The following is a 23,684-nucleotide window of genomic DNA, read 5'->3' as shown; positions in this document are numbered from 1 at the left end:
TAGCTGATGATACAGTGCTGGTGGCTAATTCATGTGAGAAACTGCAGAAGCTGGAGACTGAGTTTGGTAAAGTGTGTGAAAGAAGAAAGTTAAGAGTAAATGTGAATAAGAGCAAGGTTATTAGGTACAGTAGGGTTGAGGGTCAAGTCAGTTGGGAGGTAAGTTTGAATGGAGAAAAACTGGAGGAAGTGGAGTGTTTTAGATATCTGGGAGTGGATTTGGCAGCGGATGGAACCATGGAAGCAGAAGCGAGTCATAGGGTGGGGGAGAGGGCAAAAATTCTGGGAGCGTTGAAGAATGTGTGGAAGTCAAGAACTTTATCTCGGAAAGCAAAAATGGGTATGTTTGAAGGAATAGTGGTTCCAACAATGTTGTATGGTTGCGTGGCGTGGGGTATGGATAGAGTTGTGCGCAGGAGGGTGGATGTGCTGGAAATGAGATGTTTGAGGACAATATGTGGTGTGAGGTGGTTGGATCGAGTAAGTAATAATAGGGTAAGAGAGATGTGCGGTAATAAAAAGAGTGTGGTTGAGAGAGCAGAATAGGGTGTTTTGAAATGGTTTGGTCACATGGAGAGAATGAGTGAGGAGAGATTGACAAAGAGGATATATGTGTCAGAGGTGGAGGGAACGAGGAGAAGTGGGAGACCAAATTGGAGGTGGAAGGATGGAGTGAAAAACATTTTGAGTGATCAGGGCCTGAACATGAAGGAGGGTGAAAGGCATGCAAGGAATAGAGTGAATTGGAACTATGTGGCATACTGGGGTTGACGTGCTGTCAGTGGATTGAACCAGGGCATGTGAAGCGTCTGGGGTAAACCATGGAAAGTTCTGTGGGGCCTGGATGTGGAAAGGGAGCTGTGGTTTCGGTGCATTATTACATGACAGCTAGAGACTGAGTGTGAACGAATGTGGCCTTTATTGTGTTTTCCTAGCGCTACTTCGCACGCATGAGGAGGGAGGGGGTAGTTATTTCATGTGTGGTGGGGTGGCGATGGGAATTAATAAGGGCTGACAGTATGAATTATGTACATGTGTATATATGTATATGTCTGTGTGCATATATATATGTATACGTTGAGATGTATAGGTATGTATATTTGCGTGGGTGGACTTGTATGTATATACATGTGTATGTGGGTGGGTTGGGCCATTCTTTCGTCTGTTTCCTTGCGCTACCTCGCTAACGCGCGAGACAGCGACAAAGCAAAATAAATAAATAAATAATATCCATCATAAGGTCCTTCAATTCCTCTTCTGAATAATATGTTACCAGTGTCATGATGAATCCTTTAGCAGAATCATTCCCATGATTCCAATTATTAGTCCTTCTCACAGCTCTTCAAAAAACATTCAGTAACCACAAAGATAATCATCTCATTACAGCTGTATTCCAAACCAACAATAATTCTTCTATTCATCCTAAATATTACCTAATTCTCTTCACGGAAGCCTATCACCATACCAGAAGCTTCCCTATAAATACAAATAAAAAGACGCACATTCCCATTACCAACCATAAACATATTCAAATTTCATAAATACTTCATAGTCTGTTTTCAAATATTCTCTTGAAAATAATTTCCAAAGTACATAAATGATCTACAAATCTAAATCCATCAGTGAACCACCTTGTTCCTTTCTCAAATAAAGGCTTTTTATGCTTTAAATTTTCTTGGTGGCTACTAAACCTACCTTTCTCATAATCCTTTTCATTTTTTAAATCATCTCTATGTAACTGTGCCTCCTAAGCTTAACGTTAAGTTTGGTTATCCATGAGTTGACAGCGTCACCATTAACAACTTTGCCCTTATATAAAAGTAAAACCAGAGTACAGTATACATCTAGCCCTTTGGAATCTTACATACACTCATTTCATTTCTGCAATTACCCTTTGGCATTACTGCACCCTTCTCCCTCAATAATTTTTCAGTTACCGAAACAACTCTAATAACATCACCACATTTCTCCTTATAATTATCTTTGATAGCTCTTCATGTGCTCTATACTTTAAACAAATGGGCCTTACCAGTTATAATATGAAAGTCACTTCTTACAAAAACTTTCAAACAACAACTTATGAAATGATTTCTCTTGCTACCTAAATTCATTCTATCTCTCTGATGGCAATCTATCATTCAAATTCCTAATTTTCTCTCTCTCATCATTACATCTCAACCTGAAAATGTAATAACTTTTCCAATTCATCCCTTTAGGGCCTCTGAGAGGAACTTTATCAGGGAGAACAAAGTTTCTTTTGGGTCCCCTTCCCTTCTCCATTAATCATCCAGTTTTTATCCACTAAGGCTTTATGCCATGAGCTGTAAGAATATTCTCACTATGCAGGCTCACACAAAATGTGAATAATAATCTTCAATATATGCAACACTTTTCTGAGACCCTAGAAAATTCCTAGGACCCCTTTTGGACCTCTGGGCCTAGATATGATGTACCCCCTGCATCCCCCTCTCATTGGCTGTGATTCCTTTAAAGGTACCTCTCAATTTATGTGTATTTGATTTATGTCATTCCTAGAGTAATACACATAGTCCATTTACACCTTTTTTAATTTATGTGGGCTTAAATTTGGAATAACAATCATCACTGGGCTGGCAGTGTAGTGGTGTAGCATTGCCAGCCCTGAGTCAGTAGCAGTAAGTGCTACAGCATATTGTGTTGCAGTATTTCTTTCTGAGTGCTATAGTAGTTTGTATTGCAGTATTTCTTTCTGAGTGCTACAGTATTTTGTGTTGCAGTATTTCTTTCTTTATGTTGAAGGCTCCAGCCATGGAGAAAAGTCCACATCAAGGCTGGGCCTTACTAGAAACAGAAAAGAGAAGACAAGGGAAAGTATTTACAAATTTTTGAGAAAGTGAAAAACCTGTCTTTTGAAATGTGCTAGGTCATAGTTATTGGGATAGACATGAGAAGGTAGAGTTCCACAGCTTCGACATATAGCAAAAGAGACAGGTATCAAAACGGCCCACCGTTGATTTGCTGATGGCCACACAATAATCATGTGACGCAGCAGCTTGCAGAGTATTGCATGGTTTGGGCACACATGCAGCCAGCTCTCAGAAGCAAAAACCAAAGTCACACCAATAGAAGAGGGAAAGTGAACCAACATTGTAGTGTAGGGCAAGGGGGTCAAGTTTGGAAGTTAGCCTGGGACAGTTGATAAAGCGAATCGCTTTTGATTCAACTATGTCAAGTAAGGAAGCAGAGTTAGAACCACCACAAATGTGAGAGCAGTACTTCATACAAGGATGTATCAATCCATGTATAAACGGAGCAACTGCAGAGAAGAGAAGTTTTGACATCTAAACTGGTAACCTAGTTTCTTAGAGGCAGATTCAGATATTCCTGTAATGTGGGGTTTCCAAGAAAGAGTGGATGTTACAGTAAAGCCAATTATGTTCATTAAGTCACAAGGTGGAATGAAAGAACCGTCAAAGGAGAGAGGAGAGTTGTGAGGAATTTTCGAGAGAGATGGGTAGAAACTGTCTTGGAGGCATTAAACTTAACAAGATTATGTGTACTCCACTGAGATAACCTTTCTAAGTCAGGGTTTATTGAGGAAGCTGTGTCAAGATGATATGCAGATCAAATGAGAGAAGAGGGAGGAGAATTGAAAGATGTTAATAAACACAGTTTTAAGTCATCAGCATTTAAGTGCATTGGATTATTTGTGGAGAAGAAATCATTGAATAAAAAGGAGGAAAAGTGTAGGGGACAGGACAGAAACTTGAAAGACATTGCTGTTGACAGAGAGGCTGATCCATCAACAATCACAGAGATAGACTAACCAGAGAGGAAGCTAGATATGATGGAGCAAAGTAAGGGAGGGAAGCCAAAAGAGGGAAGCTTAAGAGATGAGACCCCAATGCCACACCCTGTCAAAAGCCTTAGATATGTCGAGGGCAACTACACTTTATTCCCTAGAATCTTTCAGGGATGATGACCAGACTTTAGTAATATATGAAAGAATACCACCAGTGGATCTCTCCTTATGAAAGCCATACTGGTGATCAGAGAGATGACTGATTTTTTAGGTTTTTAGGATATGGGAGTTGAGAAAAAATTAAGAGACTTGGAAATGGAGGATGTCAAAGAAAAAAGGATGATAGAGGGGTCAGAATGATCAGTCTTCTTAAGGATGGGAAGTATCAATGCATGCTTCAAAGGAGAGGGGAAAATTTTGGTTTTCAAATAGAAACGGAACAGAGGAGCAAGCACAGGTGCAAGTTCAGAAGTACAATCTTTCAGTACATGAAGATGGATGCCATCAGAACCATTAGTCTTGTTTTTGTCCAGAGAAAGAAGTGCTTTTTGGACAGTCTAAAAAGAGATTACAGGTAGGGGCATAGGATTAGAAGTCATCCAAGGTGGAGTTAAAGGAGAAATGGAAACCAAAGAGAGTTGCTTTGTCTACAGGAGAGACAGCTACAGTACCATCAAAGCAGAAAAGTGAAGGAAAAGTTGTTAGAGATACCCTATCAGTGTATGATAGGGAGAGGTTATCACACTTTTTTTGAATAAAGGAATGCTTTGCCTCACGGACAATGTGCTTGCAGCAATTACAGGCAGTGATAAAAGCTGAATGGGAGTCTGAGGAAGGAGAGTTTTTCCAATCCTGATATGCCTGATCCCTTGACTGAATGGCCTCAGAACAGAAAGATTTGAACCATGGACTGGATGATGTTGTCTTGGAGGAAGAGGGAATAAATGCTTCCATTCCCACAAGAATAATCTCTGCTATGTGTCTGGCAGTGACAGAAGCATCACCACAAGAGAGACAGTAATTTACCCAAGGAAAGTCAGAAAAGAAGTTTCTTCAGTTTTTCCAGTCAGCATACTGTATACTGTCCATGTTTTGCCCCTTGCAACATGCCACCAAAGCATCTTTTAAGTTCTCCTGGTACCAATGGTACTAAGAAGTATAAGGCCATCATCCCTAACATTAAGATGGATGTGCTCAAATGTTATGTGCTAGAGAAAGGTGAATGAACAGCTAATATCAAGCATGCCATTTGACAGTAGAAATACTTTACGAATTATTTGTAACTGTGGAGAGAAGATTTAAGAGAGTGCCAGAGTGCCAAGAAGGGAACTTTAATGAGTGCATCTGAGACATCATATTCCCAAAGTTTGATTATGGAGAGAATGGAATGAATGTTGAGCACATGAAGTGAACCCTAAACTGTCATACAATGTGGCTGTTGGCAACTCAAGGGTGGGCTATTTCATGAGTGTTTCTTTCCCTACATCTTGAAGCTTTGGAACTCTACCTTTGCATGTCTTTCCCAAATACTATGACCTGGCACATTCTAAAAGAAAAGTTTTTCACTTCCTCCAAAATTTGTGAGTAGTTTCTCTGTGTCATTTTTTTCCTTTGATAATCCTCATCATATTTCAATTAAGGCCTGGCCATCATATGATGTTGACATTTGTCTGTCACTGGAGCCTCTAACTGGGGAAAAACTTGAAAATATTTCCATCTGCATGCTTATGATACAAGCAAAGGCTCAGAGTACATATGATGACTTGGCAGCGGAAGGGGCAGCAAAGACATTTCATGCAAATCTTGGTTAGTTTACCAATTTTAGGAAACTACATTTGTCGTAACATAAAGATGACTGGTGAGGTTGCTGCTGACAATTTCCCAGGACCCTTGAGACTATCCTCAAGGAAGGTGGTTATCCTAAGCAGCTTTTTAAAGTGGATGAGACCGGATCATTTAAGAAGAAAATGCCTTCGAGAATTATACCTCCCATGATTCAATGCTCATTATTTCCTGTTTCTATTAATAGAATTAAATGTACAGTATGTATATTTTCTGGTACATTTATACCATAGTTTCTCACTAGTATAATGTTAAAAACTCCCTAATCTCCTTTAGTTACATTACCTGATTTATGTGTTTTTGATTTATGCGACCATTTTCAAGAATGTTCCCATCTCATAAATCAAGAGGTCCCTGTATTTACATAAAACTGACTTCTCATTTTTTCTCCAAATACTAAACAACCCTCCTTAACCAATTTATGTCCTGTTGTCTTATGTGCTGCTTTAAGACTTTTATTACCTTTAGATTTCACCTTTTGTCCAAGAATGTTTTTCATTCATTATTCATTTGTTTTTCAATTATTCATTATTCATTTACTCAATTTAAAGCAATTCTTCCTTCAATGAAAAAGTTCCTCTAATGAATTTACAGTTCTGTCCCTAAATGTTTCCTGTCTCATTTACCCTTTAAATTCCTCTTTCATAATACTAATGAACATTAAATGAGTATCATAAACAATACACAAGGCAACTAAAAGCAAAACCCATACGCTGCATCATGAAATATGCTTTCACATAAACATTCAGACAATAAATGAGTTTCTTATTAAGATTTTCAAATTCAAATGTTTATTCTAATACTTAAGGCCTGTTTGACATCAAAATCCCTTTACAGAACACATTGAAAAAAAGATATTCTTACTTTAACAAGATTGTCAGCATCTGAGCAAATTTGGCCATAACCCAGAACTCCTGATTGAGGGTGACAGACAGTTCGTACATGAGTTTCACCAGGAGGATGTGGTCCTCTTTGGAGAAGCACATGCCATACAGCTTCACAAATCTGTAAAAGGGAGAAAAACATCAGTTATTTTCTGTATATCTGAGATATGTTGTACCTTTTTCCATGAATATAATAAATCAAATCTACAGACAAAACAAGTTAGTTATAGAGAAATTCATACAGTACAGAAAAAGTGCAATTACCCGACTTCAGGCATCCAATTACTTCAACAATCCATTAATATTCATCCAAGCCTGAAAAATAACAATTTCCTTACAAAAGTTGTTATCCAGCTTATGAACCTATCAGCAAGTTCAGAACTTATACAGGGGGTCCCTGACATACAAATGGGTTAAGTTCCTGGGCCATATCTGTAACTTGAATTGTTCATAACTTGCAAAATAAAAAGAAATGATAACGCACCTAAAATCAGTGTTAGTACCTAAACCTGATTAAAATAATGTACAGTATTAAATACTGTTATCCCTGGGGATAGGGGAGAAAGAATACTTCCCAAGCATTCCCTGCGTGTCATAGAAGGTGACTAAAAGGGGAGGGAGCGGGGGGCTGGAAATCCTCCCCTCTCATTTTCAATTTTCCAAAAGACGTAACAAAGAAGGGGGCCAAGTGAGGATTTCCTTCAAAGGCTCAGTCCTCTGTTCTTAACACTACCTCACTTAGGTGGGAAATGGCAAATATTATGAAAAAAAAAATCAAATACTGTATTCTAAAGTATGGGCAATAAAAGACATCCAACAACACTTAATGAAATAGAAGCAACTTTAAGTTGTACCACATTTACACGCATAAGAATCAATTGTATATGCAACTAAGAATTAAATAGTTTCTTGGAGCTCATTCATATGTACGGGTCTTCATAGGTCACAACTTCATAAGTTGAGAGGCCCCCAGTACACGTTTTTGTAAGTGGGCCACTAATCATTCTTAAAGCATCCACATTCCCTTTTATTTTCAAAATCTTTACGTAGTTCCAAGGTTTGTAAGCATGAAGAATCGACTGTATACTCAACTAGGAATGAAAGCTTTTTCTTTTAAACTCATTCGTAAGTATGGGTACTCATAGGTCGCATCTTTGTCAGTCGAAGACCCCTGTACAGTTTTTTGCAAGTTGGCCATTAGTACTCTTTAATCATCCACAGTTACTTTCCAATACAAAATCAGATTCCCCCACTGTACTTCTTAAAGGGTGCGCTCACTGGCAAAGGACTTCATCAGAAAACAAATCAAAGATTTTTAATTGGAAATACTTTTCTCTCTAATGCAGTGTCCTGTGAGCACTGAATCTTCTGGCATATTCTCTGTCTTTCTGGTGGGGAAACGCTGGCTCTCCACATTCCACTGCTATCCTCCCAACTTAGTAGTGGCAACTCACTCACTTTGGGCCTGCCTTCATCCAATCAGACTGCCACAGAGATATAATTTCATCAATTTAAACAATCCTTGCCATCCAGCACTTCAGAATTAGTGGATCATGGGCATTAACCCAAGAGTGGTTAGAGTTGGTAATAAAGAAAAAAAGGGGGAGGTATGGCAGTGGGGAAAAAATGCATGAACAACACCTCAAAGAGAAAAAAGTTTTCCAAATTTCAAACTGCAATCTGTTCCACAAACATGAAAGCATAATCACATGAAGAAGGAAGGTTAAAAAATAAAAAAATCACATAAAAAGACTATATTCAAGACATATAAGCACCTTCTATGGTGAACCAGGGGCACATTAGAATCTGTTACTCCAGAAGGTAGAATCCCTAGGGGTACACAAGGTAGATCCACAATGTTGAAGCTTATTCTGTCTGATGAATTTGGTAGAAGAGTGTCAATGACTCATTTTGTTCATTCTCTCAAACAAAGGGCTTCTGAGGAATGCTAAGGTAAAGAACACCTTTTCTCATATTGTGTGCTCCAGTGTAAAGACCAGGTTGAACCAATAAAAAGAATCTCAATCCATAATGAGCCATTCCCCATCAAAGATGTTTGCATTCATTTGTAGGGTTTTTGAATTCAAGTCTAAGGAAATAAACCTCACTCAACAATTCGTTAGTGCATCCCCATTTTGAATAAGTTCAGCTTTGGTCACCATATGGGAAAATTGCATCCCCATCATGAATAAGGAGTTCAGCTTTGGTCACCATATGTGAAAAAACACAGAAACGATGGAGAAAGTAGTGGCAAGCAACCTCAATGATTCCCAAACTAAGAAACAAATCCTATGAATGCCAACTAGAAAAGAAAAGCTTATTATATGATTTAATAAAGGTATTCAATATTACCAAAGATTTTAATGATCTAAGCAGCTTCCTAAAGCACATCTGATTTAACACAAAGTAATGGATACATACTAGTTAGCAAACATTTTACCTCAAATGAGGCAAGGTACATTTTTCAAGAGTAGTTGAAAACAATACCATGAATAATTTGCCATTCTTTATTTACAAGTTTAATGGTATTTCTCTTTAAATCATCCATTAAGTTTTACTCCTCTTACAAAAATACTCTGACTTTCTGACCTCTTCCACAATAACAAACACCCTCAAAAGGACCTAATGATCTGCTGCTAATTGAATTCCTTTTGCAAGTTTCACAGCATACATTTAAAAGTTCTTGTTAATATCCAGAGTTCATAAGTATTTACATTTAACAGAGTTTAAGGCATGAAGTTCTTTTGACAGTGCTTTTCAAGAGTTGATGCCAATGGGTATTTCTATTCAGGTTGAACATTCCCTAATCTGAAAATCTGAAATCGGAAATGCTCCAAAATCTGAAACTTTTGAGCAGCAACATGACATTACAAATGGAAAAGTCCACACCTGACCTCACTTGCACATGTTAGGCTCTGACACTCTGTTGGCATCAGTTTGTTACAAACCATCGTCACCACTAGACCTATGTGTATTACTCACTGTATTTTTTGCTTATTCTCTGCTCTGTGTAATAAGTGTAAGAAAAGACTGCTTATTAGTAGCATGTAAATTAAGTCAGGAATGAAGGGGATGCCAAACAACCACACACTGTCCATATGGGTGGCTGATGCTGTAACACCTTAGCTTTCTGATGGTTCAGTGTTACACAAACCTTGTTTCATGCCCAAAATTATCAAAAATATTGTACACATTACCTTAAGGCTATGTGTATAAGTTGTATATGAAACATATATGGATTTTGTGCTTAGACTTGGGTCACATCGTCAAGATATCTCATTATCTTTTATTCATCACAACAAATGTGGAAAGCAGGATGGCATGGAAAGAAACACGTTAGAGCTGAGATGTACCTCAACATTTTGATCATTCAGTGGTCTTCCTCAGGAGATACTGATTCCAGCATTTGGTGGGACTGCATTCCCCAGCAAGTGATGGTCACCCGGTCGGACACCTTGGCATGTCACTTTCCGATTGGATCATTTGTCCTGCTTCCTCAATCCATTCACAGTGATTTCTGTTGCCTGACATGACCAGCAGACAAACCCAGACCTTGTAATAATGATGTTCTTAATCCCTACCTCTAGACAAGCTCCCAAACTATCACTAAACAGTTGATGCCAAGGCAACTACAGGCAAGTGACAAACTGTTTTGTGATAGTGTGAGAGCTTTCCTAGAGGAAGTGATTAAGAACAATGTTAATGCAAGGTCTGGGTTCATCTGCTGGCCGTGTCAGGCAGCAAAGATCGCTGTGAACGGGTGGAGGCAGCAAGACAAGCGACATGCCAAGGTGTACGACTGAGTGACCATCACTTGCTGGAGAGCATAGTCCCACTGACTGCTGGAATCAGTATCTCCTGTGGAAGACCACTGAATGGTTGAAACATTGAGGTATGTCTCAGCTCCAACCCGTTTGTTTCCATACCATCCTGTTTTCCACATATCTCACTATGTTTATCTATTACATATCTATTATACTTAGTTGCTGTCTCCCGTGTTAGCAAGATAGCACAAGGAAACAGACGAAAGAATGGCCCAACCCACCTACCTACACATGTAAATACATAAACGCCCGCACACGCACACATACATACACAGACATATACATATATGTACATATTCATAATTGCTGCCTTCATCCATTCCCTTTGCCACCCCGCCACACATGAAATGGCAACCCCCTTTCCCCCGTGTGCTCACAAGGTAGCACTAGGAAAAGACAACAAAGGCCACATTTGTTCACACTCAGTCTCTTGCAGTCATGTGTAATGCACCAAAACTACAGCTCCCTTTCCACATCCAGGCCCCACAAACTTTTCATGGTTTACCCCCAGACATTTCATATGCCCTGGTTCAATCCACTGACACCACGTCGACCCCAGTATACCACATCATTCCAATTCACTCTATTCCTTGCACACCTTTTACCCTCCTGTATGTTCTAGCCCCGATTGCTCAAAATCTTTTCCACTCCATCCTTCCACCTCCAATTTGGTCTCCCACTTCTCCTTGTTCCTTCCACCTGTGACACATAAATCCTCTTTGTCAATCTTTCCTCACTCATTCTCTTCATGTGATCAAACCATTTCAATACACCCTCTTCTGCTCTCTCAACCATACTCTTTTTATTACTACACATTTCTCTTACACTTTCATTACTTTCTCGATCAAACCACCTCACACCATATTTTGTCCTCAAACATTTCATTTCCAACACATTCACCCTCCTCAGCACAACCCTATCTCTAGTCCATGCCTCGCAACATAGCATTGTTGGAACCACTATTCCTTCAAACATACCCATTTTTGCTCCCCAAGATAACATTCTTACCTTCCACACATTCTTCAATGCTCCCACAACCTTCACCCACTCCCCCACCCTGTGACTCACTTCCACTTCCACGATTCCATCCACTGCCAAATCCACTCCCAGATATCTAAAACACTTCACTTCCTCCAGTTTTTCTCCATTCAAACTTACCTCCCAGTTGACTTGTCCCTCAACCAACCTACTGAACCTAATAACCTTGCTCTTATCCACATTCACTCTCAACTTTCTTCTTTCACACACTCTACCAAATTCAGTCACCAACTTCTGCAGTTTCTCACCCGAATCAGCCACCAGCACTGTATCATCAGCGAACAACAAATGACTCACTTCCCAAGCCCTCTCATCCACAACAGACTGCATACTTGCCCCTCTCTCCAAAACTCTTGCATTCATCTCCCTAACAACTCCATCCATAAAGAAATTAAACAGGCATGGAGACATCGTGCACCCCTGCTGCAAACCAACATTCACTGAGAACCAATCACTTTCCTCTCTTCCTACTCATTATGTATGTGCAAATATTCCCAAATCTGAAACGCTTTTGGTTCCTGGAATTTCAGATAAGGGATAATCAACCTGTATTCACTTGGATTTATCTTAAGCCATAAGAGGTTGCTATCAAAAAGAAGACTCTTGGGTCTGGACACAGTATGTAATTCAGTTGCCCTTTATCAAAAACCTGACACAATGACAATATAAGAGTTTTCATTAAAAGACACTGAGAAATCAAACCGTCAGAAATACTACCAACAAATGTAAAATGCCTAAGACTCTAGAAGACTTCCACGGTGTTTCTGAGGAAAAGCAATTAGTCTCCTGATCAATAATGGCTGAAGAAGTTTAGTCCAAGTAGTGTCCAAAAGGTTCATTTAAAAACCCAAAGTAGTGGGTTCTTGAGGAGCACTTGTATCATATAAGGCAATGGTGTTACTAGACTTATTCTTGTCTTGAAAAAGTTGAAGAACTCCAAAAATAAAGCTTCAGTCACATCAGAGACATCAAGTTCTTAAAGTAGAGACTGAAAGGCTTTCCACTCCAACTGGTGCTTTCTTGAGTAGATAAACAAATACCGTATAGGAAGTCATCTATCAGTCACTTCCCAAACTTCTGCCAGAGGAAATGTTTGAGAAAACTCCATGTAAATTCCAGAATCCAGGGCTTCGAATTTCGGATCCAGCAAAAGAGCAGAAGCAGTTTTGAAGAACAAGTTATCAACTGTGGAATATGCCATAGCTGTAGGGGTCTCTCACACCAAGGTAGTATACCCCACTTAAGAGCACCTAACATTACTAAACCATAAAAATTTACTAATCTGAGAAGAGCTTTTCCCAAAGGTACTATGGAAAAGGACATAACTGATTCCAAAAATTTCAACCCAAGGACAGTGTCTGTTGGAACTTCTTCCATTTATAAGACTGGTGATTTATACACTGGTAGTAATACAACTGTCCTAGAGGCAAAGAGCTCCACCTGGGGTATCACTCCTACAAAAGAGATCCAAATGAAAGCTGCCATCCTATCAAACATTTACAATGACAGTGTCAGATATTAAGAGGGAATCTGCCCAGACACTGCATAGTCCCTGGAGATAGGAGGAGACTACATTAGTCTCCTGCTTGAAATGATAAACTTTTAACTCTTAATAGGCAGATGACTTTATATAAGGATATCTTTGAAGGAAATATTTGACCTCACATAGGAAACAGTTCTTGAAATGGCCACCTCTTCTTCAAGTGCAAAATATACAGCTATTAATATTCATCTCTAAACACTACAGCCTTAACTTTTTCCATATACCGAAAAGTGTCTGTGAAGATGTTAAGGACAACTGTACAAGATATGCATTTTTATGTAAAAATGTTATCACTATGTGGCTCTTAAAAGAAAAATATCTCAAATGCAAAACCAAAATGCTATACAATGCACTTGATATGGCTAAAAATACTCATGGAGTATGCCTGCCAGCAGTGCAGTAAAAACTAAAGTGCACAATGCACTTATACATAATGACTCAGTAGGATGAGTTGTTTATGATGTTAATCATAAATCACAGTTGTTACTAAGAACATATTTAAGAACAAATTTGTTGTAAAAATTTTGAACGTCTGCCTCCAGTGAGGATGATAAATAATTGCTTTGCCTCACTGAAGGATTAAGGTATGCTCCAAGATTCCCCTATTGGGCTTCAGTTTAAGCGAGTCCTCTGTTAGTGATGAGGAGGATTCACAGAGGGCAGAAAAACAGAGACTGAGTAAACTTTCCACAATGAAATCAAGTCAGGTTAATTAAACTTCATCCCTGAATAGCATCTGACTAGGCAAGGTCTTAAAAAGGGGAACTCTGTCTTTCCTTTACCTACAGGACTGCTCTGGAAAAAGTCAGACATACTGAGCACTCTGAGTTATAATCACTGCATCAAAATTGTTAATGGTAAAGTCTAATTTTTCTTCTTTTCTCAAATTTGAGAAGAGATTCTGTCCCTAATGATCTGAAACAGAGGTAATAATCAGAAAATCCTCAAAAGGAAAAAGGCAATATGGAAAGCTGAAGAAAATCTTTGTCTTTGATGACACTGGGTGTCTGAATATATCTAAAACAATACTGAGACTACATGTTTGATCTCTGAGATCTTGCTTAGCACTAAACAAAATTACCTTCCTGGAAGAGGGTTGTGGTAGTGAGAAATCCAAGATCAACCAAAACCAAGCTCCCTGTGAATTGATATCCAACTTGTAACAACCATCAGGCAACAAGTGGTCTCTTTGAAAAAAGGAGACAGGGCTGACCATCAAAACTTACAGGGAACAGAGGACAAACTCTGCTCCAGGTCAGATTGGTTTTCAAAATAGATTTCAGTTATGCTATCTCATTAAATGAAGCCTCAGTGTCTGATTAAGAATCCTCCAATCAAAAGGAAGGGTAAGGGACCCATGGCTTGCTAAGACTGGGCAGGGGCTCTTGACCCACAAAAGGGGGCCCTAAAATATCCTCTGATAGAAGTAAAGGAGAGGAAGGAACATAGGAAAACATAGGAAGAGCCCTACAGCTGTGAGTCACAAGATCTAAAAGATTTTCAAGTCTTCAACTTTGGTGGAAAATCTGAAAGGACCCCCCATACCTTTTACCAGATAAACTCCAATCGGAGAAGGATTGTTATAAGCCTGTGATGGGATAGAATCAGTCTGTACACAGTCAAGGACAGGCTCTAGCTGTTTGGTCATTTGTATAAAAGAAGATCCAGGAGCATCCTCGACTAGTGAGGCACCCGAAGTTCTAAACCCAATGTCCAGCCTCAATTGTTTGTCAATGCATGAAAATAAAAAAATTCTCTCTTTTGCCTGAGTATCAAATGGCGGGCTCTTACAAGATCTGCCCTATTCCTTAACAAGGCAAAGAAAGAAAGTAGCCATTGATGTAATGGTATGCCAGTAGAACTACTGCAGAAATCCATCTCCAACACACCCAGCAGCTCTTTGGGGTGAAAAACATTTTGAAATGTAGCCGTTTCAGTAAAGTCACTTCATATGGCAGTCATCAGTTTTAACAGGTCCTTATACAGACGGTAATAAAACACAGTTTGGTCTTTACTACAAATGAAGCCTTTGACCTGAGACCCTTTAGTAAGAGATAATCAATCAGCTATTTCAAGAATGGAAAAAACTGATCATACAGCTAAAAAGAAAGTTACTCAGATTCCTCCACAGAACAAGTGGTTACCAACTCCTGTTTGAAGTTAGCAGACAGATAATCTTTTCATTTTCATCCAAATAATAAAATTGCACTGGGAACATACCAGAGCGTAGCTCTCAAAAACTAATGTAAACACTACCTGATGTAGGCGTTAACATGGAAAGGCAACTCATTAGCTTGGAGCTGCTAAGTCTCAGGTGCAGGTCCAAATAAATCAAAAATTCTGAGATGCGGAACTGAGTTTTCTCAACTATCATTGTGTACTTCCTCTCTATAAATCTACAAAGCAAGCTGATACAAGATACAAGACCTGAAATGGGAGAGATTAACTGATAAACCATCTTAACATTAGTATGCTTGCATATCATCAGCAGGCTGGTTGACACATGGCACTGAAAGACAGCCAGTTCATTGTCATATCCCCACGGCAATGACTTGATGCAGGATGACCATCATGTGATTTCACCTCTGGACAAGATACCATCATTCTGTGCTGATGGTTACCAAATCCATTGGCTTCTTGACAGTAAGGACTGTATCTAATTTCTTAAGGGTAAGCCATCATGGAAAATCCACATGCATATCATCAGTACATCAATCAAGTCAAATGGAGTTTCTGGTTTCAAGTAAGGCTTATCTATATTTTTTCTTCTCATATCCCCCAACAATGACTCCGAAAATGAGAATTCTCATCATAGCAAAGATCCTCGCAGTCCTCTGGAAACTCCAGGTATATCTTCTGGGGGCTTTCTTACAAGGCAGCAGCTCAAGATAAGACCCATACTGTAAGGATAAACACTCACATTGCTAAACTGGAATCAAAAGGTTATCTAGTGTTCAAAAGGTGGGTTTACTCTCTTTTCATTTTGGTTCCTGTATCAAGATCCCAACAAATCATAAGGAAAAACAATCTAAACTGCTGCATCAAGAAACACTAAAAGGGTACATAACCACAACCAAAGGTGACGTAAAAAATCTCTATGTAAACCTTTGTTTTACAGAACTTTGACCCTTCAAGAGGTTAACTACTTTTCTAAGCCCTTGAAGGACCAATGTCCCCCAATACTTCACAGCGCTGTTACAGCAGAGGTATGGGAATTGCAACAAACCGTAGGCTAATGAATCAACCCATCCATCATGACGGGAAATTTTCATCCAAAAGCTACTGCAAAAACAGACTCCGTGGTAAGCATAAGTTTCTATGAATTAGTTGATGCCCATTCCCCAGAAATGAGTTGAGAACTATTTGTCTTCCCAAACATCAACCAAGTTGAACGAGAGAGAACCAAAGAAAAGAGGATGCTTGACTAGTGGATGTTTGTCCCTACTCTTGCAATCACCCAGGGTTCAAAACAAAGTTGCCGTTTATATTACAGAATGACCATTTTAATCCCTATCTATAGTAAAAATTCCACTCTCTGGGTTTCATACGCTAAAAGAAAAAAAGACGGGGGAGAAAGAAATCCAGTTAAGGTGGGAGACACAACCTAGGTTTGGATACCAACAGCCACTCCTCATGACAATTTCCAATACTGATAAACATATACTCCAATTAAAACAACTTTGATTTTCCAACATATCATCCACAAAACATTCCATGGATTACCCCAGATGCTTCATATGCCCTGATTCAATCCAACTGACAGCACGTCCACCACAGTATACCACATTGCTCCAATTCACTCTATTCCTTGCACGCCTTTCACCCTCCTGCATGTTCAATCCCCGATTGCTCAAAATCTTTTTCACTCCATCCTTCCACATCCAATTTGGTCTCCCACTTCTTATCCCCTCCAACTCTGACCCATATATCTTCTTTGTCAATCTTTCCTCACTCATTCTCTCTAAGTGACCAAACCATTTCAATACATCCTCTTTTGCTCTCTCAACCACACTCTTTTTATTACCACACATCTCTCTTACCCTTTCATTACTTACTCGATCAAACCACCTCACATCACATATTGTCCTCAAACATCTCATTTCCAACACATTCACCCTCCTCCACACAACTCTATCTATAGCCCATGCTTCGCAACCATATAACATTGTTGGAACCATTATTCCTTCAAGCATACCCATCCATTTTTGCTACGAGAGATAACGTTCTCGACTTCCACACATTTTTCAACGATCCCAGAACCTTCGCCCCCTTCCCCAACCTGTGACTCACTTCCACTTCCATGGTTCCATCCACTGCTAAATCCACTCCCAGATATCTAAAACACTTCACTTCCTCCAGTTTTTCTCCTTTCAAACTTACCTCCCAGTTGACCCTACTGAACCTAATAATCTTGCTCTTATTCACATTTACTCTCAGCTTTCTTCTTTCACATACTTTGCCAAACTTAGTCACCAGCTTCTGCAGTTTCTCACACGAATCAGCAACCAGTGCTGTATCATCAGCGAACAATAACTGACTCACTTCCCAAGCTCTCTCATCCACAACATACTGCATAATTGCCCCTCTCTCCAAAACTCTTGCATTCACCTCCCTAACAACCCCATCCATAAACAAATTAAACAACCATGGAGACATCATGCACCCATGACGCAAACCAACATTCACTAGGAACCAATCACTTTCCTCTCTTCGTACTCATACACATGCCTTACACTCATGATAAAAACATTTCACTGCTTCTAGCAACTTACCTTCCACACTATATACTCTTAATACCTTCCACAGAGCAGCTTTATCACCTTTAACATATGCCTTCTCCAGATCCATAAATACTATGTACAAATCCATCGGTTTTTCTCAGTATTTCTCACATGCATTCTTCAAAGCAAATACCTGATCCACACATCCTCTACCACTTCTCAAACCACACTGCTCTTCCCCAACCTGATGCTCTGTACATGCCTTCACCCTCTCAATCAATACCCTCCCATACAATTTCACAGCCACCTTTATCCCCTTTGCCTTTATACAATGGCACTATGGCATGCATTCAACTAACCCTCAGGCACTTCACCATGAGCCATTAATACAATGAATATCCTCACCAACCAGTCAACAATACAGTCACCCCCTCTTTTAATAAATTCCACTGCAATACCATCCAAACCCGCCGCCTTGCCGGCTTTCATCTTCAGCAAAGCTTTCACTACCTCTTCTCTGTTTACCAAACCATTCTCCCTGACCCTCTCACTTCACACACCACCTCGACCAAAACACCCTATATCTGCCACTCTATCGATCAAACACATTCAACAACCCTTCAAAATACTCACTCCATCTCCCTCTCACTTCACCACTACTTGTTATTAACCCCCCCCCCATTTGAACCCTTCACTGATGTTCCCATTTGTTCCCTTGTCTTCCGCACTTTATTTACCTCCTTCCAAAACATCTTTTTATTCTCCCAAAAATTTAACAATACTCTCTCACCCCAACTCTCATTTGCCCTCTTTTTCACCTCTTGCACCTTTCTCTTGACCTCTTGCCTCTTTCTTTTATACATCTCCCAGTCATTTGCACTATTTCCCTGCAAAAATTGTCCAAATGCCTCACTCTTATCTTTCACTAACAATCTGACTTCATCCCACCACTCACTACGCTTTCTAATCTACCAACCTCTCACCTTTCTCATGCCACAGGCATCTTTTGCACAAGCCATCACTGCTTCCCTAAATACTTCCCATTCCTCCCCCACTCCCCTTACGTCATTTGCTCTCACCATTTTAAATTCTGCACTCAATTTCTCCAGGTACTTCCTTACACAAGTCTCCTTTCCAAGCTCACTTGCTCTCATCACTCTCTTCACCCCAACATTCTCTTCTTTTCTGAAAACCTCTACATATCTAGACCTTTGCCTCCAGAACATAACAATCAGATATCCCTCCAGTTGCACCTCTCAGGACATTAACATCCAAAAGTCTCTCTTTCATGTGCCTATCAATTAACATGTAATCCAATAATGCTCCCTAGCCACCTCTCCTACTTACATATGTATAATTATGTATATCTCTCTTTTTAAATCAGGTATTCCCAATCACCAGTCCTTTTTCAGCACACAAATCTACAAGCTCTTCACCATTTCCATTTACAACACTGAACACCCCATGTACACCAATTATACCCTCAACTGCCACATTACTCTCCTTTGCATTCAAATCAACCATTACTATATTCATCATACATAGCCGCTGTCTCCCATGTTTGCGAGGTAGCACAAGGAAACAGATGAAAGAATGGCCAAACCCACCCACATACACATGTATATACATAAACGCCTACACACGCACATACATATATGTATATATATGGGGATAGGGGATTAAGAATACTTCCCATGTATTCCCTGCGTGTCGTAGAAGGCGACTAAAAGGGGAGGGAGCGGGAGGCTGGAAATCCTCCCCTCCCATTTTTTTTTTTTTTTTTTCAAAAGAAGGAACAGAGGGGGGCCAGGTGAGGTCCACCTCTGACACATATATCCTCTTGGTCAATCTTTCCTCACTCATCCTCTCCATGTGCCCAAACCACTTCAAAACACCCTCTTCTGCTCTCTCAACCACGCTCTTTTTATTTCCACACATCTCTCTTACCCTTACGTTACTCACTCGATCAAACCACCTCACACCACACATTGTCCTCAAACATCTCATTTCCAGCACATCCATCCTCCTGCGCACAACTCTATCCATAGCCCACGCCTCGCAACCATACAACATTGTTGGAACCACTATTCCTTCAAACATACCCATTTTTGCTTTCCGAGATAATGTTCTCGACTTCCACACATTCTTCAAGGCCCCCAGGATTTTCGCCCCCTCCCCCACCCTATGATCCACTTCCGCTTCCCAGATATTTAAAACACTTCACTTCCTCCAGTTTTTCTCCATTCAAACTCGCCTCCCAATTGACTTGACCCTCAACCCTACTGTACCTAATAACCTTGCTCTTATTCACATTTACTCTTAACTTTCTTCTTCCACACACTTTTCCAAACTCAGTCACCAGCTTCTGCAGTTTCTCACATGAATCAGCCACCAGCGCTGTATCATCAGCGAACAACAACTGACTCACTTCCCAAGCTCTCTCATCCCCAACAGACTTCATACTTGCCCCTCTTTCCAAAACTCTTGCATTTACCTCCCTAACAACCCCATCCATAAACAAATTAAACCACCATGGAGACATCACACACCCCTGCCGCAAACCTATATTCACTGAGAACCAATCACTTTCCTCTCTTCCTACACGTACACATGCCTATGTATATCTCTCTTTTTAAATCAGGTATTCCCAATCACCAGTCCTTTTTCAGCACACAAATCTACAAGCTCTTCACCATTTCCATTTACAACACTGAACACCCCATGTACACCAATTATACCCTCAACTGCCACATTACTCTCCTTTGCATTCAAATCAACCATTACTATATTCATCATACATAGCCGCTGTCTCCCATGTTTGTGAGGTAGCACAAGGAAAGGATTTCACAAAGGGCCCAGTCCTCTGTTCTTAACGCTACCTCGCTAACGCGGGAAATGGGAATAGTTTAAAAAAAAAAAAAAAAAAAAAATTTCAACATATACATACACAGACAAACATATATACACATGCACATATGCATACTTCCTGCCTTCATCCATTCCCATCACCATCCCACCACAAATGAAAATGGCACCCCTCCTCCCCCTGCACGCACATGAGGTAGCGCTAGGAAAAGACAACAAAGGCCACATTCATTCACGATCAGTCTTTAGTTGTTATGTGTAATGCACCGAAACCATAGCTCCCTTTCCACATCCAGGCCCCACAAAACATTCCATGGCTTACCCTAGATGCTTTACATGCCCTGGTTCAATCAACTGACAGCACGTCAACCCCAGTATACCACACTGTTCCAATTCACTCTATTCCTTGCACACCTTTCACCCTCCTGCATGTTCAGTCTCCGATTGCTCAAAATCTTTTTCACTCCATCCTTCCACATCCAATTTGGTCCCCCACTTCTTGTTCCCTCCACCACTGACATATATATCCTCTTTGTCAATCTTTCCTCACTCATTCTCTCCATGTGAACAAACCTCAATTTCAATACACCCTCTTCTGCTCATTCAACTACACCATTTTCATTACCATGCATCCCTCTTACCCATTCCTTTTTTTGCTCGATCAAATCACCTCACACCACATATTGTCCTCATTTCCAATACATCCACCCTCCTACGCACAACCCTATCTATAGCCCACGCCTCGCAACCATATAACATTGTTGGGACCACTATTCCTTCAAATGTACCCATTTTTGCTTTCCAAGATAATGGTCTTACCTTCCACACGTTCTTCAATGCTCCCAGAACCTTCGCCCCCTCCCCGACCCTGTGACTCACTTCTGCTTTCATGGTCCCATCCACTGCTAAATCCACTCCCAGATATCTAAAACACTTCACTTCCTCCAGTTTTTCTCCATTCAAACTTACCTCCCAATTGACTTGTCCCTCAACCCTACTGCACCTAATAACCTTGCTCTTATTCACATTTACTCTCAGCTTTCTTCTTTCACACACTTTACCAAACTCAGTCAACAGCTTCTGCAGCTTCTCACCCAAATCAGCCACCAGTGCTGTATCATCAGCAAACAACAAATGACTCAATTCCCAAGCCCTCTCATCCACAACAGAATGCATACTTGCCCCTCTCTCCAAAACTCTTGCATTCACCTCCCTAACAATTCCATCCATAAACAAATTAAACAGCCATGGAGACATCACGCACCCCTGCCACAAACCAACATTCACTGAGAACCAATCACTTCCCTCTCTTCCTATTCTACCAATGTCTTACATCCTCGATAAAAACTTTTCACTGCTTCTAACAACTTTCCCCCACACCATATATTCTTAATACCTTCCACAGAGAATCTCTATCAAACTCTATCATATGCCTTCTCCAGATCCATAAATGCTACATAAAATTCCATCTGCTTTTCTAAGTATTTCTCACATACATTCCTCAAAGCAAACACCTGATCTACACATCCTATACCACTTCTGAAACCACACTGCTCTTCCCCAATCTGATGCTCTGTACATGCCTTCACCCTCTCAATCAATACCCTCCCATATAATTTCCCAGGAATACTCAACAAACTTATACCTCTGTAATTTGAGCACTCACTTTTATCCCCTTTGTACCATCGCACTATGCATGCATTCTGCCAATCCTCAGGCACCTCACCATGAGTCATACATACATCAAATATCCTTACCAACCAGTCAACAACACAGCCACCCCCTTTTTTTTTTTAATAAATTCCACCGCAATACCATCCAAACCTGCTGCCTTGCCAGATTTCATCTTCTGCAAAGCTTTCACTACCTCTTCTCTCTCTACCAATCATTCTCCCTAACCCTCTCACTTCGAACACCACCCTGACCAAGACACTCTATATCTGCCACTCTATCATCTAACAATCATCTAAACATTCAACAAACCTTCAACATACTCAATCCATCTCCTCACTTCACCACTACTTGTTACTACCTCCCCATTAGCCCCCTTCACCGATGTTCCCATTTGTTGTCTTCCACACTTTATTTACCTCCTTCCAAAACATCTTTTTATTCTCCCTAAACTTTAATAATACTCTCTCACCCCAACTCTCATTTGCCCTCTTTTTCACCTCTTGCACCTTTCTCTTGACCTCCTGCCTCTTTCTTTTATACTTCTCCCAGTCACTTGCATTATTTCCCTGCAAATCTCATCAAATGCCTCTCTCTTCTTTCACTAATAATCTTTCTTCTTCATCCTACCACTCACCACTCTTTCTAATCTGCCCACCTCCCACGCTTCTCATGCCACAAGCATCTTTTGTGTAAGCCATCACACACATATATACATACACACATCTTTTTCTTTCTTTCATACTATTCACCATTTCCCACGTCAGCAAGGTAGCGTTAAGAACAGAGGACTGGGCCTCTGAGGAAACATCCTCACCCGCCCCTCTTCTCTGTTCCTTCCTTTGGGAAAAAAAAAAAAAAAAAGAGGGGAGGATTTCCAGCCCCCCACTCCCTTCCCTTTTAGTCGCCTTCTACGACACGCAGGGAATACGTGGGAAGTATTCTTTCTCCCCTATCTCCAGGGATAACATACACACACATATATATACATATATACACACGTATAATATATAAATCAATAGAAACAGTCAAAATATATAATGAAAATCTATTTGCTTAAAAAATTTCATCAACCTGTCAATATCACATGTAATGTATTTGCCCCCCCCCACTCTCGATCAAAAAGAACATATTCCATTAAAACTTGTTTTGCTGTCAAATCAGACTGACAGGTCTGACAATATGGAACCTGTCTTTCTTCACCACTTGACTTCAAGCAGCTATGGGCGAGACAAATATGTCTAATTCGGAGCCTAATCATGATGACCCTTTCTCTTTGATTAAGGTAACTTGAGGATTCTCACTTTTTGATCTTTGGTCATAGACCTTTTAGTCTCTGATGTGTTGTAGTTACTCAATCTTATTTGCCATTTATTCATCATATATTTATGGATTATTTCCCAAAAATCACCACATAGAATGTTAAAATCCAAAGGCTGTAGCTGATCTATTGCTTCCTTAGCAGCTTTATCTGCTTTTTCATTTCCTTCTATATCCGTATGCGCTGGTACCCAAC

General features: G+C 40.1%; 1 protein-coding gene across 1 annotated transcript in view; it reads right to left on the bottom strand.

Annotated features, from left to right (window-relative positions):
* LOC139754434 (proteasome activator complex subunit 4-like) overlaps window positions 1–23,684 on the bottom strand; it is a 576,322-nt gene that overhangs the window by 535,436 nt on the left and 17,202 nt on the right. Inside the window, exon 2 of the mRNA XM_071671710.1 lies at window positions 6,487–6,627. Coding sequence (XP_071527811.1) covers window positions 6,487–6,627 — 141 coding nt within the window. The remainder of the gene's footprint in view (window positions 1–6,486; window positions 6,628–23,684) is intronic.

This window comes from Panulirus ornatus, chromosome 17 (assembly GCF_036320965.1).
Source record: "Panulirus ornatus isolate Po-2019 chromosome 17, ASM3632096v1, whole genome shotgun sequence".
NCBI lineage: Eukaryota > Metazoa > Arthropoda > Malacostraca > Decapoda > Palinuridae > Panulirus > Panulirus ornatus.
This window is presented reverse-complemented; position numbering and strand designations above follow the sequence as displayed.